Source organism: Phlebotomus argentipes, unplaced genomic scaffold (genome assembly GCF_947086385.1).
Source record: "Phlebotomus argentipes unplaced genomic scaffold, Phlebotomus argentipes genome assembly contig_2, whole genome shotgun sequence".
Classification (NCBI taxonomy): domain Eukaryota; kingdom Metazoa; phylum Arthropoda; class Insecta; order Diptera; family Psychodidae; genus Phlebotomus; species Phlebotomus argentipes.
This window is the reverse complement of record NW_026776162.1, coordinates 7,314,257-7,329,567: the sequence shown is the minus strand read 5'-3', so window position 1 is coordinate 7,329,567 and position 15,311 is coordinate 7,314,257. Positions and strand designations below refer to the sequence as shown.

The window sequence follows — 15,311 nt, the reverse complement described above, 5'->3', positions numbered from 1 at the left end:
GAAGAGTCCGGAAGGAATTTGAAAAATGGTTTTACGATAATGGGACAAAAGTTCTGTTGCTCAGCAGACCGATAAGTATTTTGCCAGGTTTGATAACGTCAATTGCTGTATTTCCTTCAAAAATATCTTGCAATTCTATATATTCTTACTTTTCTTCTTGTTCTTTAACACTTTCTCATTCAGTCATATTTAGTGAGCATGACAATAATTACACACAACAATCTCGAGATAGTGATCTTGTCTGCCAATTTCTGGTTGATGCTTCAGCGATAAGATCGAATATCAGTTCTTATGCTTATATTCTAAATAAAAATCACTCGCCAAATTGCCTCGTAGAAGCGATTGAGTGCGTTTATGGGCATTTATTGCACAGCCAACGCACAAAGTCGAGGTTTCTCTGCAAAATGGTGGGGCTGTAGAATGGACAGGAAGTGCTGCAAAGTCGAGGGAAAATCTATAAATCCAGCGGTGTTGAGCAAGAATTTCAGTCAGTTGTCGCTTCTTACCGAGGAAAAACAGTCGAAATGGGCTTTGATTTGCTGAGTTACGTGAATGTTGAAGTGTGGATCATTTTTGGCGCTTGTTTGGCCACTTTTCTCCTGATCTTTGTGATTCTCTACAACATCAGGTGAGCAGATCTCGTCTGTAATCAATCTGTGTGATGCTTAACTGGGCGTTTCGGGGGTGTCTCTGGCAGGCAATATGCTCAGGGTGGACAGTACCGGAAGAAGCACGTTCGGATGGACGGAAAAGTAGTGATCATCACGGGCGCCAGCTCTGGAATTGGCTTCGAGACTGCTCTGGATCTGGCCAAGCGAGGCGCAAGGGTGAGAAGTTATTAGAGTGAAAAGTCAGATAATGAGCTTCTTATCCACTTCCCATCATCACAGTTTTATTTAGCATTTCATTAGCACTTTTGCAGAGATTCTTTGCCAAGACAAGATAATTTGCGCTCAGAGAACTTTTATAAATGCACGGAATTACTTAGGCGTGTTCCTCGCCTAAAATACACCCTTTTTATTCGAAAGTGTGACTGAAACTTCCTCTTGCTGTGCTTGTTTTGCCAGATCTACATGGCGTGCAGGAATTATGAAAAGTGCGAAATTGCTCGCTTGGAAATTGTCCGGAAGTCTGACAATTCCAACATTTACAACAGAACCCTCGATTTGGCCTCTTTCGACTCGATCCGGAGCTTCGTCAACACATTCCTGGACGAAGAGACGCGCCTCGACGTCCTGGTAAGTCCTTAAAATTGATTAATAGTTAATTTCCTCCGTTTTCAAGACGATAAATTCAAGAATAACAATATATTTGTCATAATATCATTTATTTTGGCTACATAATTGCCATTGTGATTAATTGATAATTCTTTTGTAGTTTTCTCAAAGTGTTTCAGAAGGTTTTATTGACTTGCATTGTGTATTTTTATAAGGTTTTTGTGGGAATCAAATCTAGACAGTAGAAGAACATTCTTTAGCACTTTTTAAGTCACTTTGAGCAAAGAATTGACGATGGAATTTGTGTTGTTCCAGGTCAACAACGCTGGCGTGTTTTACGCTCCATATTTATTGACCAAGGAAGGCCACGAGATGCACTTTGGGGTCAACTATCTGGGCCACTTCCTACTCTCGAACCTGCTGCTGGACACGCTGAAGAAGTCCGAGCCGAGCCGCATCGTGAACGTATCGTCGTACTTCCACTTCGCCGGTCAGATCAACAAGAACGACCTGGACAGCCGGCAGAGCTACGAACGCCTCACGGCCTACAATCAGTCCAAGCTGGCGCTGGTGATGTTCACGCGATACCTGGCGCATCAGCTGCGCTGCACGCGTGTCACGGTGAACGCCGTGAATCCGGGCAACGTTCTCACCAACATCACGCGCCACTTGAGAGTGCATCGCATCGCGCACGCCGTGGGTCCGGTTCTGTCCACGTTCTTCATGAAGACACCGCGTTCGGGCGCCCAAACGTCCATCAAGTTGGCCGTCGAGCCAAAGCTCGAGTTCATCAGCGGAAAGTACTTCAGGTGAGTCACTGAATCGTAAAAGATTCATGCGACAAACGACAATCGATAAACCATCCACACCTATTATTTCTGCTCCAAAGAACTCTGCTCTAAGGTGAAGGTCAATGCTTAATCTTATCATTTCATTGCCATTTCATTAGACGTTGTACAACAGAATTTCTTTGCAATACCGCACATCGATTGAACTTGAGTGTTGCGTGGCTTTTCACACCCGATTTCTCTTTTACAGTGATGTTAAAGAGGAGGAAGTGGCGCCGCAGGCCAAAGACGAGCAGACAACGGAATGGCTGTGGCACGAGAGCTTGAGACTTACGGAAATGTGGGACAGAAGTGCATGAATAAAGCTTATCTATCTATTCTTTTTTCCTATCAACCAAAGTTTATCTTCGCCGCTGATAAAGTTTTTGGCTCACTCACCTTTTCGACAGTCATTCAGGCGTTGAACATTGAAGCGCGATGGTGTGCAGTGGTTGTTCTGGAGGAATGTTCCTCTTGGGAGCAGGATTAGCGCTGGTGATCCTTTACTTCTACAGGAAATACATCGAAGGTCCTCAATTTAGGAAGGATGACGTGAAAATGAACGGGAAAGTCGTGATTATAACAGGAGCGAACACAGGTGAGATTCAATTCTTATCAATAAATTGTGAAGTGGTGAAATTTGCAATGATTTGCAGGTATTGGGAAGGAAACCGCGTTGGATTTGGCGAGGAGAAATGCCAAAATCTACTTGGCGTGCAGAGATCGCGATCGTTGCGAAGCTGCTCGTCAAGAAATCATCGAGAAAACAGGAAACACAAAGATTTACAATCGTCATCTGGACTTAACAACCTTGAAATCAGTAAGGAAATTCGCCGAGGAATTCATGAAGGAAGAAAAGCATTTGGATGTTCTCATCAACAATGCTGGAGTTTTCTTTTTACCGCATTCAATTTCTGAAGATGGCTGTGAATCAACCTTGCAAATCAACCATTTATCGCATTTTCTGCTGTCTCATCTTCTGCTTGAGCACCTGAAGAAAGCTCCGCAAGGAAGAATCGTGAATGTTTCAAGTCTTGCGTATGGAAATGGCAATATTGATAAGAACGATCTTCACCTGAAAAAGTCCTTTGGAAAAATGAGAGCTTATGGTAACTCAAAACTCGCTCAAGTTCTCACAACTCAGCGATTCGCCAGAGAACTCAAGGGTAAATGATAATTTAAGAGAAATTTCTGCTCAAGTTTCATCTTTTACTAAAGTTATAATTGTTCTCAGGCACCAATGTGACGACTTACAGTCTTCATCCTGGAGTTATTGTTACGGAGATTTGGCGCAATATGAACATTCCAAGGATCATTATTTCGATTTTAATACCTATTAATAAATTTCTATTCTGCAAATCTCTGAAATCCGGCGCTCAGACGACAATTCGATGTGCCGTTGATCCTGAATTGGCCACAGTTTCTGGAAAATACTTCAGGTAAAACCAATTTAATAAATTGACCAGAATTTCGATACAGAAAATTGTCCTTTTCAGTGACTGTGAAGAAGTGAAGGAGTCGAAATTACTTCCTCCAGGCAAAGATGAGGAAATCAGTGAATTCATCTGGCAGGAAAGTCTGCGATTGGCCAAAATTCCCAGAGATTTTGTGTACAGCAAGAAAAAGCAGTAAATTTGTTGCTTCTTCAAATGTAGTAATAAAAATATGATACATGTATGAGTTATCTTTTATGTAATGTTCGACGATAAGAAGTGCTCTAAATAAGCTGTTTCGGGTCTCATTCACGTTTTGACCGTCCAACATAATGGATTTATTCAATCACGTCTCAGAGCAAATGGTGCAATTGGGCGAAAGCCTGAAGGAAAGTGTTCCTCGTGAAGTGCGATACTTTTTAGGCGCAGGAGCAGCTGTTGTTGGGATTTACTACTACAGGAAATATATTCAAGGAGGCCAGTTTAGGAAGGATCATGTGAAAATGGACGGGAAAGTTGTGATTATAACAGGAGGAAATACAGGTCATTGTAATTAGCAAATGAAATATTATTTCTCTTTCATCGGGCTTGGAATATTCTGAAGAAGAACTGAAAACTTTCATTGAGCTATTCTAAACAATTACATAATTTTTGTACGCGTGATGAATGAAATGTTGCCGAGTGATATTGAACGTCGAATCAAGAATGTGAAGAAATTACTTATTCGGTATTATAAAGAGAGAGAGAGAGAAATAACACTGAAGCTGTCCGTGTATTTAAGTGAGAATAATCTAACCCCATCCAAAATGATTTTTTATAGGAATTGGAAAGGAAACCGCGATGGATTTGGCAAGGAGAAATGCCAAAATCTACTTGGCGTGCAGAGATCGCGATCGTTGCGAAGCTGCGCGACAAGAAATCATCGAGAAAACAGGAAACACAAAGATTTACAATCGTCATCTTGACTTAACAACTCTCAAATCAGTGAGAGAATTCGCTGAAGATTTCGTGAAGGAAGAAGAAAAGCTTGATGTTCTTATTAATAATGCTGGAGTTCTCTATGTTCCTCACTCTATAACTGAAGATGGTTGTGAAATAACAATGCAGATCAACCACTTGTCGCACTTTCTGCTGTCTCATCTTCTGCTTGAACCCCTGAAGAAAGCTCTGCAAGGGAGAATCGTGAATGTTTCAAGTCTCGGTTACAGAAATGCAAAGATTGACAAGAATGATCTGCATTTCGAGAATTCCAGTCCAACAGGTTTAATACGCTATGCAAATTCTAAACTCGCCATCATTCTCACAGTTCAACGCTTAGCCAAGGAATTGAAAGGTATTAATACTTTAGGCGTGTTCTGAGAATTATGCCTCAATTTTATTATTATTATTACTTCAACAGGAACCAATGTGACGGTTAACAGTCTGCATCCTGGATATATTCAAACGACAATTACTCCACGAAATACAGGAGTCTCAAAGATAGCAAGATGCATTATTAAAATAATTCATCCGCTTTTGATGACTTTCTTTGGGAAAACAAGAAAATCCGGCGCTCAGACGACAATTCGATGCGCCGTTGATCCTGAATTGTCCACAGTTTCTGGAAAATACTTCATGTAAGATTTCTTTTTATCATATTTGCATTATATTTTAATATTATGTCCATTTTACAGCGATTGTGAAGAAGTTCAGGACCAGAAAATGGCATTTCAAGCTAAAGATGGGGAAATCAGTGAATTCATTTGGCGAGAAAGTCTGCGTCTGGCCAAGATTCCCAGTGATTTTATTTACAGCAAGTAAATCAATAAAGTATAGAAAAGAATAATTTTATCATGATTATTTTATCATATTTGAACGTTTAACATTTCTATGCTTGACTGGAAACAGATCCAATAATCTCTTATCTAATGTTATGACCGAAGATAAGGTGTCTCGCATGCACACGGCTTTTTGGGTTTCTTTTTTGGAATATCATTCAAGTTCTGATAGTTGAACAGAATGGATTTATTCAATCACGTCTCTGCGCAAGTGGCCCAATTGGGCGACAGCCTGAAAGAAAGTGTTCCTCTGGAAGTGCGATACTGTTTAGGCGCAGGAGCGGCGATTGCAGGAATTTACTTCTACAGGAAATACATCGAAGGCGGTCAATTCAGAAAGGATCATGTCAAAATGGATGGAAAAGTTGTTATCATAACCGGCGCCAACACAGGTAAGATTAATTCTTATCATTGCCGGCCGACGTGACTTGAAATTGAATGAAATTATTACAGGAATTGGGAAGGAAACTGCTTTGGATTTGGCAAGGAGAAATGCCAAAATCTACTTGGCGTGCAGAGATTATGATCGTTGCGAAGCTGCTCGTCAAGAAATCATCGAGAAAACAGGAAATACTAAAGTCTACAATCGACATCTCGACTTGATGACTCTGAAATCTGTCAGAGAATTTGCTGAGCAGTTCTTAAAGGAGGAAGAAAAGCTCGATGTTCTCATCAACAATGCTGGAGTCTTATTCCTTCCTCACTCAATCACTGAAGATGGATGCGAAGTTCACATGCACGTCAATCACTTGAGTCACTTTTTGCTGTCTCATCTTCTGCTTGAACACCTGAAGAAAGCTCCTCAAGGAAGAATCGTGAATGTGTCCAGTGTTGGATACTCAATGGCTAAGATTGACAAGGATGACTTGCATTTAGAAAAGTCCTTCGCGAAGTTTAAGGCATACGGAAACTCTAAACTCGCTCAAATCCTTACAACTCAACGCTTTGCTAAGGAATTGCAAGGTAATTTATAAGACTTACGCGACAAATTTAATCAGAAAGGATAAAAGCAACTGTTTTACTTCAAAAGGAACCAATGTGACGGTCTACAGTTTGCATCCAGGTGCAATTCAGACGGAAATTGGGCGAAATATGAACATTCCAAAGATTATTCAATGGATTCTCATGCCACCGATGCATTTTCTCTTTGGAAAATCACTTAAATCCGGTGCTCAAACTACAATTCGATGCGCCGTTGATCCTGATTTGGCCACAGTTTCTGGAAAATACTTCAGGTAATAATTTTCTTGCTGAGTCAGAATTTTAAAGAAAGCTTCCTTATCTAATCTCTTAACTTTCTGATACAATTTCATTGCAGTGATTGTGAAATTGTCACAGAAAAGCAGCTAAAGTGGCAAGCAAAAGATGAGGAAATCAGTGAATTCATCTGGGAAGAAAGTCTGCGATTGGCCAAGATTCCCAGTGATTTTGTCTACGGCAAGAAATATCAGTAGACTTGAGACTGATTAACTGCAGGACAATTTTAGAAATATAACTTGAAATAAATGTTCACAAAGCTATTTTAGACTCAAGCAACATTATGTTTCACAGCATGATATGCGCACTATCTATAAATATCGGTATCTGTTTTTTTTACAGAGAATTCCCGAGAGATAAAATAATACAATCAGCTTGTTTTTGATTCCCAAAACTTCTACTTTATCACTCACGTTGTGACCGTCAAAGCGAAATGGAGTTCATTGAGCAAACTGGAAGTTGGAAGGAGCTTTTCAATGAAAAGTACCTTCTTGGCGCAGGAGCGGCTGTTTTGCTGATGTTCTTCTACAGACGGTATCTCGAAGGCGGTCAATTCAGAAAGGATGACGTAAAAATGGACGGGAAAGTCGTGATTATAACAGGAGCGAACACAGGTGAGATTCAATTCTTATCAATAAATTGTGATGTGGTGAAATTTGCAATGACTTGTAGGAATTGGAAAGGAAACCGCGTTGGATTTGGCGAGGAGAAATGCCAAAATCTACTTGGCGTGCAGAGATCGCGATCGTTGCGAAGCTGCGCGACAGGAAATCATTCAAGAAACAGGAAACACAAAGATTTACAATCGTCATCTCGACTTGACAACTCTAAAATCAGTGAGAGAATTTGCTGAAAACTTCTGCAAGGAAGAAAAGCATTTGGATGTTCTCATCAACAATGCTGGAGTCTTTTTCATTCCTCACTCAATGACTCAAGATGGCTGTGAATCAACCTTGCAAATCAACCATTTATCGCACTTTCTGCTGTCTCATCTTCTGCTCGATCACCTGAAGAAAGCTCCGCAAGGAAGAATCGTGAACGTCTCGAGTTATCTTTACACCAGAGCCAAGATTGATAAGAACGATCTTCATTTGCAAAAGTCTTTTGACAAATCTTTGGCTTATGGGAATTCGAAACTCGCTCAAGTTCTCACAACTCAACGATTTGCCAAGGAATTGAAAGGAACTAATGTGACGGTGTACAGTCTTCATCCTGGAGTCATTCAAACTGAAATCGGAAGGAATATGAACATTCCAAAGTTCGTCGAATGGATATTTAATCCTCTCTTCCGCATTTTGATTACAAAATCTGTTAAATCCGGCGCTCAGACGACAATTCGATGCGCTGTTGATCCTGAACTGTCCAGAGTTTCTGGAAAATACTTCAGGTGCGTTTTCTTCTCACCATTTAAGCTTTTTTCTAATAATTTTCAATGTATATTTTGCAGTGACTGTGAAGAAGTAAAAGAGAAACACATGAAAGCTCAAGCGAAGGACGAAGAAATCAGTGATTTTATCTGGAAAGAGAGTCTTCGTCTGACCAAGATTCCCAGTGATTTTGCATATGGCAAGAAATATCAATAATTTCTATTATCAGTTTGTAAGCACTGTACTTGAATAAAGCATCAGAGGCAAGCGGAAAGTGAGCGATTGAGATATAAATATATTGTGAAGTGCATGAGAACGAGTAGGCAAAAGTTCAACCTTGCAATTGGTCTCACAACAATTATCAAAGTTAATGGCTTTTGTCTTCTCTCGCTGCCCATGACAAAAATAACTGGGCAAAAAGAGACCCGAAACCTGCTTATTTGACGCCGTGACTCGACATTTGCGGGCTGTTTTTGCCGGAATACGCCAAAGTAGTGACAGAACGTGGTGAAAAATGCTGAGAACAGTGGTCAGGAGGACTCTAATGGTCCTTAATGTGTTATGGACAATCGCTTTGGCGATGCCGAGGAGATTCCTCGCGCCAGTCAAGTAAGTTGAGGAGATTTTCAGCTGTCCAGCGTGATTTTATTGGTGATCTTCTTTGGCAGAAAGTACACTCAAGGCGGGCAGTTCCGGAAGACTCATTTGATGCTGGAGGACAAAGTTGTCGTGATCACTGGAGGAGAATCAGCACAGGAGATTGCAGTGAATCTGGCGCGCAGAGAGGCGAAGATCATCATAGGCATGAAGGATGCTAGTGAGAAAGGACACGAAATCATCGATGAGATCATTGACAGAACGGGAAATACTAATATTTATGTGCACGATCTCAACTTGGCGTCTTTCGACTCTGTCCGGAAGTTTGTGGACCACTTTTACAAGACAGAAACACAGCTGGACATCCTCATTAACTGCGCCGAAGATTTCCAAGGCGGACAGAATGAAGATGGGATTGAATGGGCGATGATTCACAATCATTATGGACATTTTCTTATCACACATCTGCTGATGAAAGCACTGAAGAAGTCTCCATCGGGCAGAATCGTCGTGTTGGCGAGTAAACTGCACAAATTTGCCAGGAAACTGACTCTGGAGCGTTGTGAGATGTCTGCAGCGTCTGCCTATATGAAGAGCAAACTCGCCAATGTGATCTTCACGCGTTGTCTGGCCAAGAAGTTGACAAACACCAACGTCACCGTCAATTGCTATCACGAGGGCTACACAGCTAATCGAATTCTCCCGAATTGCATCGTTAAGCGAGTGAATCCGTACATTCTGGAGTACTTCTTCAAGTCTCCGCGATCAGCAGCACAGACAGCGTTATATCTGGCCATGGATCCGGATCTCGAGGGTGTTTCTGGACGCTTCTTCAGCGATTGCGAGGAGATTGAACCGTCGGATGAGGCGAAGAGAGACTCCCTGGCCGAGTGGTTCTGGAAGAAGAGCCTCCAGATGGCGGAAATTTCCGAAAAAGAATCTCTCTGAGACTGAATTGAACTGACTCTGCAACCAAATGCCGCTCAGGAATTAGCTAATTGCGATAATTGTAATTTATTTGATAGTCTTTGTTTGATTTTGGAGGAGTAAATAAAGTGCGATTGAAGGGAATCTTACCTAAGCGCTGGGCATTATCTTATGAAATCCCACTTTGTGGACCTTTAGACGGTATTTGCTGTTGAACAGCCGGCCGCAGATGTCGCAGCCGTGCTGCTTGTACTCTTTGTGGCGCCGCATGTGGCCGCGAAAGCTCGCCTTGGACTGCAATCTCAATCCACAAATATCACACTGAAAGCAGAAGACAGGAAAGTGTCAGGAAAATGCCCTCTTCAATCCAGGTAACCTTTGAATTCCCTCACAGGATAAGTCTTGCCGTCAATGTGAACGTCCATGTGGGCAATTCTCATGCTGGGCGTCTTGTAAGTCTTCCCGCAGATCTTGCACTTGAACGGCCGCTCGTTCGTGTGCGTCCTCATGTGGATGGTGAGATCGCCACGATAGCCGAAGCCCTTGCCGCACACCTCGCAAATGAAGTTCTTGTCATTGGCGCACTTCAGGTGGAACTGCAGAGCCTTCTTGTTGAAGAAGGACTTGTCACAGTGCGAACACTTGAACTTCCGTTCGGCGCACTTGAATCTGATGTGCGTCCTGAGCGCCGTGTAGTCCTCGAACGTCACCAAGCAGTACTCGCACTTGTGCTCCAGCTTCTGCACGTGCTTCTTCCTCATGTGGAAGCTCAGTCGGGCGAAGGTACCGTACTCCCAGCCGCACGCCCTGACGGGGCAGATGAATTTCTCCGAGTGCTGGAAGACGTGCATTTTCAGCTCGTCAATCTGCGGCAGTTTCTGCGCACAGACACCACAAGAGTATTCACAATCTTCCAGAATCTGATGCGCTTCCAGGTGTTCCGGAAACTCTGCCAGATGCTTGGACAGCTGGAATTCCGTGAGGAAGACAGTGTGGCAGGAATCACATGTGGAGAAAGTGCAGTAAGTGGCCACTAATCTCGTGGATTCGTGGTATTTTATGTGAGACTCAAGCTGAAGTTGATTCTGGAAGTATTTCCCACACTTTGAACAGAAAAATTCACTGATTCCCTGAAGATGTTCAACATCCTCGACATTCTCCGCGGCGTCTTCCTCAGGAATTATTTCCTCTACTTTCACCTCCTTCTCAGTCGCATCATTCAGTTCCTCCTCGACTGCCTTGAGTCTCTCCTCGAGCGCTTCCAAGCTGCAGATTAGATTCCTTTCCGCTTCCTGCGCCTTCAGCTTGAAGCCCCGAAACTCCAGAATGCTGTCTATGCACGGTTTGCAGGCGTTCTTTGGCAATTTATCATCCGGATGGATCTGCAAATACTCCCAGAGCATTAGTGACTTCAATCACCAGAAGATCTGAACGGAAATCAAAGTGGAAGCACTCACAAATAGATTGAGTGTGAAGGCTGCCAAATCGGAGATCTTCACATCCTCTTCATCGCTCATTTCCAGCACCAGACTTGAGAAGACGTTCGCCATTTCACTGCCAGACCCTAAACAGATTCGGCAAATGCTTTCCATGTAGTCGTCCGGGAGGAAAATCACATTTTCCAGTGGTTTTTTGTCCATTGTTCACAAGAAACTCATTCACCTCTGCTTTTTATCCAGACATGTAAACAAAACCAGAAAGAGACAACATTCTTCGATGGCCGCTAAGTGCCAACAGCGCCTCTGGTGACTGGGATTTTAGAGTGGATGAGAAAGAGGCGGGAAAACACTTTTCCCACATTTTTCTCTAAGTCCTTTTCTTTGCTGCAGCTTCTTTTATTTGTCGCAAGTCCTCAAAATCTGTACAAAAGATGCATTCTTAACCTCTCAACCCTTCCTTTGGGGAAGAGAACCTGTGCCCTTGGCGAATCTCCGCACTCTCTCGACGATCTTCTGTGGCTGCGGGAAGTCCTGATGAGGCAGAGTTTCTGGATGCGGATAAGGCTGCTCTGGCTTGGGTGGACTGTGTCTTCTGGCGCGCTCTCTCGGCTCATCATCATATCGATAGACGCTGGAGAATGCTTTTGCCTGCCTCTGGAAGCGATTCACTTCCTCCGGATCGTCTGACAGCGCTCGTCGCTCTGGAACGTCGTTCTGGCATCTCTGAAAGTGCACCAGAAGTGAGAGAGGGTTGACGCTTCTCCTTCCCTCAGAGGGATAATTGATCACTCACTGCGCCCGGGAAGGGCTGAAACGCCACGAAGACTATCACTAGAGATAACAACACTTCACTCTTCATTGTCTCTGCTGGGACTGTTGTGTGTGTCGCTCATTTCTGGGCCGCAGAGCTTTCCTCTTGTTGACTTTTATAGCATTTCCACTATCGATTGAAATCTCTGTCGATGGCGGAAAGAACATCACGGGCAGCTAATTATTGCTTGCAATTAACAAGGGATAATTGCTGAAGATTCTTATCACTTCCACTCATTAATTAGCCAGCATCACAGAGTGTGAAGAGATTGATGAAGTGATGGAGCGCTGAAAAATCGAGGGGCCAACAATTCCTGCACTCCAACGGAATCTGCGTGATATCACAAGAGTGAGAAAACACCCCTCAGCAGATTGCCTGGAATTTTCTCACAGAGAAAAGCTCACCAAAAAGGAATTGCCTCATTATCCGTCCAGTTTGAGTCGCCACCGGAGAGTGAATGAAAGATGAGAATCTTTGTGGGAAATCGCTTTGGGAAAATATTCCACCCAACATCCAATAATTAAACGCTGCCATGGAGGAACAGGAAGCTTTCGACCCCAAATCAGGCTCGACTCCTCATGAAAAATTCATCGAAGCGCCACATTTAGAGCGGAAACACACGGAAAACGGGTGCGGAAATACTATTTAATTTGGTTTTACTAATTGATTTTAATGTCCCGATATGCAAACAGATTCATTATATATCTTTTCCTTCTCTTTTTTTCTGGTATTTAAAACTATGTAACAATATATTATGTACTCTATATACAAATATTCTTATGGGGTTGTTTCTGCTGAGAATGATTCTCAATTGTATTTCGTGTTGAAGTGTTCTTAGTTGTAAACATTTTCAACGTTCAGATCTTGAAGTTGTTGTCGTGAAATTACAGATAAAATTTTTAAAGCTTTATTTCCTCGTCATTGCCAGAGTTTCGATTCAAGACAGATTTTTTTTTATCCTAATCATTCTCGTCAGAAACATCCTCAAAATAGGGATTAAAACCATTTTTATCTCAATTCATAACTACAATTTTTCATTTTATCAATAAATGGTGCTGAAAATTCACCTAAAATTATCAAATTAAATTCTCTCTCTCAATTCACTCTAATGAGTTTGGAAAAATTTTAATAAATTCCACTATATTTTCATTATTAAAATGAATATTGCCGGTTCTACTTTGGAAATATTATTATAATAATATTTTTAATGCAATACAATTATTGTGAACTATCTTTTTACGGCCTCTGAAAATTTCTGTGGGATATTTTTTTTTAATAATCATTATGAATATTCATTTCAGATTCTTTATTTTTCATACAAATAATTTTGTTAACTATTTCATTATATTTCTCTCATTTTATTCATACATTATTTCCACATTATATCATATTATGAGTGTTTTAATTCATTTGGGGAATTCTTTTTGTTCGCATTTTTTCTCTTTTTAAATAATTTTCAATATCATAAATAGTTTTAGCTTAAAGAGGGGATTTTTTTCGTAAGGAAAAATAAACAATTTTCATATTTTTTCGATATTTTCACATCATCAACAAGAAACACATTTTTTTTAGAGAGTATTTACTGGATATAAGATAGAGTTAAGAAGATAACTTTTAGTTTTTTTCTTCAAAGTGTTTTTTTTTTAATATGTTCACAATTTATAAAGTTTATAATTGCATAGAAACTTCAAGGTGTTTTTTTTTTAAATTGTTACACTCTTTTATTTAACTTTTAATACAGTAAAATTGGATTTTTAACTAGATTTTATTAATAAGATTCATCGTTTCATAAATTTAATAATGAATCGGACTTTATGCTTTAATTTTTCTCTCAGTTTATAATTAATTTACGAACCTTTTAATATAATTCCTAATACCTTTTTGTTCAGTTAGAGTGGTTTAGAGAAGATTACAGCGAAAAAGTGGGGGGTTTTTAAAGGGTTTTTCTTTATCAAGAGTTTAACTTAGAATTGGGCGGAGAAAACAATTATAAAACTAATCAACAAAGGGTCTCTTATCATATCACTTGTAATTGGTTTTCGAGAATGAAAACATGATGAAAATATTCAACAAATTCAACGAGATTTTGAACAAACAGAGAAAGTAAAAAAAAATTATGCCTACATTCTCTAAAAACTCCTCTCATTCACACCTAACACCGGGAGTTCTATATTTTAATTAATTTATACACTCTACAATGTTTTACTCTTTTATCTTTAATGCTAGTTTGGTCAATGTTGGGAAATTTTCAATACCCACGTTTTTTTATTTCCTTTAAGGTTACTTTTTACTAGTTCAAGTAATAATTGTTTATATAATATTTTCTAGAATATAGTATATATTTTTATCAAGGTTTCATCTGTTTTTTTTTCTTCTTTGTTTTAAGAGTATATAGCTCGGATTTTTTCTATCTGTTCTCCAACCGCTAAGAGTTATTAATGCCTTCTGAAGGTACTGAAATATGATTTTCTATTAACTCTCTTTAGCGATTATTCTGCTTTGCTTCTTCTTTTCCACAGTGTAACTTCGTTAGTTCTTTCTTTAGTTTTTGCATAATTCCATACAGCTTTCTTCTTGCCTATAATCTCTTATCTTAAGAGACAATTAAGAGTTAATCTTCACATCTCTTCTTTTGGTACAAGAACAAAATTAAAGCAATTACCCGACAGCCTTTGATATCATCGAATTTTTTCTAAAGTATTTTTCATCCTCTTCTTGTTTCTCATCTTATCGCATCTCCTATTATCGCCATCAGACGTCGTGCGATGTTGTGTTCGAGAGAAAAACAATACGCAATTTCCGGATTAAGGGAATCTGTCTTTTTTTCTGCTGCATAACTAGCCTGAATTATTCATGGGAAACGGTAAAGAGAAATTGCTTTGGGGCGGTATTCTTATGAATTTTGAAAGTAATCCAATGGGCGTTTATTCTGAAGAATAACTCTCCAAGGGGTTTTTTTTCTCCTACTGTGAGGCACTTGTGCCGCAGGTCAAGCATTTGATCCGGAGGAGGATTAAGTGAAAATCACGAGAACTTCCTGCCTTTGTCATGTGCAATCGATCAACACGAGCAAGAATTCAATGGGACTGAGTGAGTCAGTGTGTCATCGTGCGACATGTTATGATGATAAATCACTTGAGTGAATTCCACGTTGTCACTGCAGTGCTTAATTGCCGCCCGAAGCCATTCTGAAGAGAATCACTCACAGTTTCCCCTTCTAAGTCCGTAGATATAAGTGAAAACGATGCAGAAACCGTCTATTTCATCAGTTGCTCCTATTTTGTGTGCTCTTTGTGGCCAGACTTAAGTAAGAAGGTTCAATCTAATCAGTTTGTGCGTCAGTTCTTATGCTTTTCTTTTAGTTTCTTTTTTTTGAGAAAAATATCGCGTGTGAGAAAAATTATTGCGTCCCAGAATCAATTTTTTTTGTTTTGGTTATTCCTTTTGATTTTACAGTTCATACAGTGAAAATAAATAACAGATTTTTTGCCTCGAATTTTCTTTTACAAGACATTTAAGAGAAATTTACGCAAGGGACTTAATTTTTGTTTCTCTTCGTTACATATCTAATTTTTTTTTTTTCAATATTGGAAAGGATTTCTCTTAAAATTTCACTTGG

At 40.3% G+C, this 15,311-nt stretch overlaps 7 protein-coding genes across 9 annotated transcripts; 5 read left to right on the top strand and 2 right to left on the bottom strand.

The window, feature by feature from the left end:
- The first annotated feature begins 558 nt into the window (after positions 1-558).
- LOC132265219 (retinol dehydrogenase 13-like) lies at positions 559-2,364 on the top strand. The gene is made up of 4 exons (XM_059765797.1): positions 559-827; positions 1,068-1,238; positions 1,533-2,026; positions 2,256-2,364. The coding sequence occupies exons 1-4, from the start codon at positions 741-743 to the stop codon at positions 2,362-2,364; spliced, it is 861 nt and encodes a 286-aa protein (XP_059621780.1). The 5' UTR covers positions 559-740.
- A 98-nt stretch (positions 2,365-2,462) lies between these two features.
- LOC132265218 (retinol dehydrogenase 11-like) lies at positions 2,463-3,676 on the top strand. Its single transcript, XM_059765796.1, has 4 exons — positions 2,463-2,642; positions 2,701-3,210; positions 3,279-3,483; positions 3,541-3,676. Exons 1-4 carry the CDS (start codon positions 2,483-2,485, stop codon positions 3,674-3,676), a joined length of 1,011 nt encoding a protein of 336 aa, XP_059621779.1. The 5' UTR covers positions 2,463-2,482.
- Positions 3,677-3,809: 133 nt separating this feature from the next.
- LOC132265217 (retinol dehydrogenase 11-like) lies at positions 3,810-5,277 on the top strand. Its single transcript, XM_059765794.1, has 4 exons — positions 3,810-4,020; positions 4,298-4,810; positions 4,877-5,093; positions 5,151-5,277. Exons 1-4 carry the CDS (start codon positions 3,810-3,812, stop codon positions 5,275-5,277), a joined length of 1,068 nt encoding a protein of 355 aa, XP_059621777.1.
- Positions 5,278-5,475: 198 nt separating this feature from the next.
- On the top strand, positions 5,476-6,748 carry LOC132265216 (retinol dehydrogenase 12-like). The gene is made up of 4 exons (XM_059765793.1): positions 5,476-5,686; positions 5,748-6,257; positions 6,325-6,529; positions 6,613-6,748. Exons 1-4 carry the CDS (start codon positions 5,476-5,478, stop codon positions 6,746-6,748), a joined length of 1,062 nt encoding a protein of 353 aa, XP_059621776.1.
- A 217-nt stretch (positions 6,749-6,965) lies between these two features.
- LOC132264997 (retinol dehydrogenase 14-like) lies at positions 6,966-9,596 on the top strand. 3 transcript variants are annotated; one of them, XR_009468560.1, is made up of 4 exons: positions 6,966-7,165; positions 7,224-7,938; positions 7,999-8,527; positions 8,587-8,702. XR_009468560.1 is itself a non-coding variant. In XM_059765370.1 (2 exons), the coding sequence occupies exons 1-2, from the start codon at positions 8,433-8,435 to the stop codon at positions 9,461-9,463; spliced, it is 972 nt and encodes a 323-aa protein (XP_059621353.1). In that variant the 5' UTR covers positions 8,325-8,432; the 3' UTR covers positions 9,464-9,596. The 3 variants fall into 3 exon arrangements, 1 of the variants encoding a protein (XP_059621353.1); XR_009468559.1 differs by having other exon boundaries at positions 7,224-8,527; XM_059765370.1 differs by lacking the exons at positions 6,966-7,165; positions 7,224-7,938 and having other exon boundaries at positions 8,325-8,527; positions 8,587-9,596.
- On the bottom strand, positions 9,571-11,122 carry LOC132264996 (zinc finger protein 26-like). The gene is made up of 3 exons (XM_059765369.1): positions 10,900-11,122; positions 9,835-10,824; positions 9,571-9,763 (listed from the first exon to the last, which is right to left on the bottom strand). Exons 1-3 carry the CDS (start codon positions 11,080-11,082, stop codon positions 9,593-9,595), a joined length of 1,344 nt encoding a protein of 447 aa, XP_059621352.1. The 5' UTR covers positions 11,083-11,122; the 3' UTR covers positions 9,571-9,592.
- A 113-nt stretch (positions 11,123-11,235) lies between these two features.
- LOC132264611 (uncharacterized) lies at positions 11,236-11,805 on the bottom strand. Its single transcript, XM_059764865.1, has 2 exons — positions 11,675-11,805; positions 11,236-11,604 (listed from the first exon to the last, which is right to left on the bottom strand). Exons 1-2 carry the CDS (start codon positions 11,738-11,740, stop codon positions 11,329-11,331), a joined length of 342 nt encoding a protein of 113 aa, XP_059620848.1. The 5' UTR covers positions 11,741-11,805; the 3' UTR covers positions 11,236-11,328.
- Positions 11,806-15,311: the final 3,506 nt, after the last annotated feature.

What these genes read in the sequence shown, in the direction of transcription:
- LOC132265219 (XM_059765797.1), top strand. Translation starts at nt 741, where the DNA reads ATGGACGGAAAAGTAGTGATCATCACGGGCGCCAGCTCTGGAATTGGC. An exon ending in TGGCCAAGCGAGGCGCAAGG is followed by an intron (nt 828 to 1,067) that starts GTGAGAAGTTAT and finishes TTGTTTTGCCAG; the next exon opens with ATCTACATGGCGTGCAGGAA. An exon ending in ATCAGCGGAAAGTACTTCAG is followed by an intron (nt 2,027 to 2,255) that starts GTGAGTCACTGA and finishes TCTCTTTTACAG; the next exon opens with TGATGTTAAAGAGGAGGAAG.
- LOC132265218 (XM_059765796.1), top strand. Translation starts at nt 2,483, where the DNA reads ATGGTGTGCAGTGGTTGTTCTGGAGGAATGTTCCTCTTGGGAGCAGGA. An exon ending in TATAACAGGAGCGAACACAG is followed by an intron (nt 2,643 to 2,700) that starts GTGAGATTCAAT and finishes AATGATTTGCAG; the next exon opens with GTATTGGGAAGGAAACCGCG. An exon ending in ATTCGCCAGAGAACTCAAGG is followed by an intron (nt 3,211 to 3,278) that starts GTAAATGATAAT and finishes AATTGTTCTCAG; the next exon opens with GCACCAATGTGACGACTTAC.
- LOC132265217 (XM_059765794.1), top strand. Translation starts at nt 3,810, where the DNA reads ATGGATTTATTCAATCACGTCTCAGAGCAAATGGTGCAATTGGGCGAA. An exon ending in CTTAGCCAAGGAATTGAAAG is followed by an intron (nt 4,811 to 4,876) that starts GTATTAATACTT and finishes TTACTTCAACAG; the next exon opens with GAACCAATGTGACGGTTAAC. An exon ending in GTTTCTGGAAAATACTTCAT is followed by an intron (nt 5,094 to 5,150) that starts GTAAGATTTCTT and finishes TCCATTTTACAG; the next exon opens with CGATTGTGAAGAAGTTCAGG.
- LOC132265216 (XM_059765793.1), top strand. Translation starts at nt 5,476, where the DNA reads ATGGATTTATTCAATCACGTCTCTGCGCAAGTGGCCCAATTGGGCGAC. An exon ending in CTTTGCTAAGGAATTGCAAG is followed by an intron (nt 6,258 to 6,324) that starts GTAATTTATAAG and finishes TTACTTCAAAAG; the next exon opens with GAACCAATGTGACGGTCTAC. An exon ending in GTTTCTGGAAAATACTTCAG is followed by an intron (nt 6,530 to 6,612) that starts GTAATAATTTTC and finishes ATTTCATTGCAG; the next exon opens with TGATTGTGAAATTGTCACAG.
- LOC132264997 (XM_059765370.1), top strand. Translation starts at nt 8,433, where the DNA reads ATGCTGAGAACAGTGGTCAGGAGGACTCTAATGGTCCTTAATGTGTTA. An exon ending in AGATTCCTCGCGCCAGTCAA is followed by an intron (nt 8,528 to 8,586) that starts GTAAGTTGAGGA and finishes CTTCTTTGGCAG; the next exon opens with AAAGTACACTCAAGGCGGGC.
- LOC132264996 (XM_059765369.1), bottom strand. Translation starts at nt 11,082, where the DNA reads ATGGACAAAAAACCACTGGAAAATGTGATTTTCCTCCCGGACGACTAC. An exon ending in CCTTCACACTCAATCTATTT is followed by an intron (nt 10,825 to 10,899) that starts GTGAGTGCTTCC and finishes GAGTATTTGCAG; the next exon opens with ATCCATCCGGATGATAAATT. An exon ending in TTGACGGCAAGACTTATCCT is followed by an intron (nt 9,764 to 9,834) that starts GTGAGGGAATTC and finishes TTCTGCTTTCAG; the next exon opens with TGTGATATTTGTGGATTGAG.
- LOC132264611 (XM_059764865.1), bottom strand. Translation starts at nt 11,740, where the DNA reads ATGAAGAGTGAAGTGTTGTTATCTCTAGTGATAGTCTTCGTGGCGTTT. An exon ending in TTCAGCCCTTCCCGGGCGCA is followed by an intron (nt 11,605 to 11,674) that starts GTGAGTGATCAA and finishes GTGCACTTTCAG; the next exon opens with AGATGCCAGAACGACGTTCC.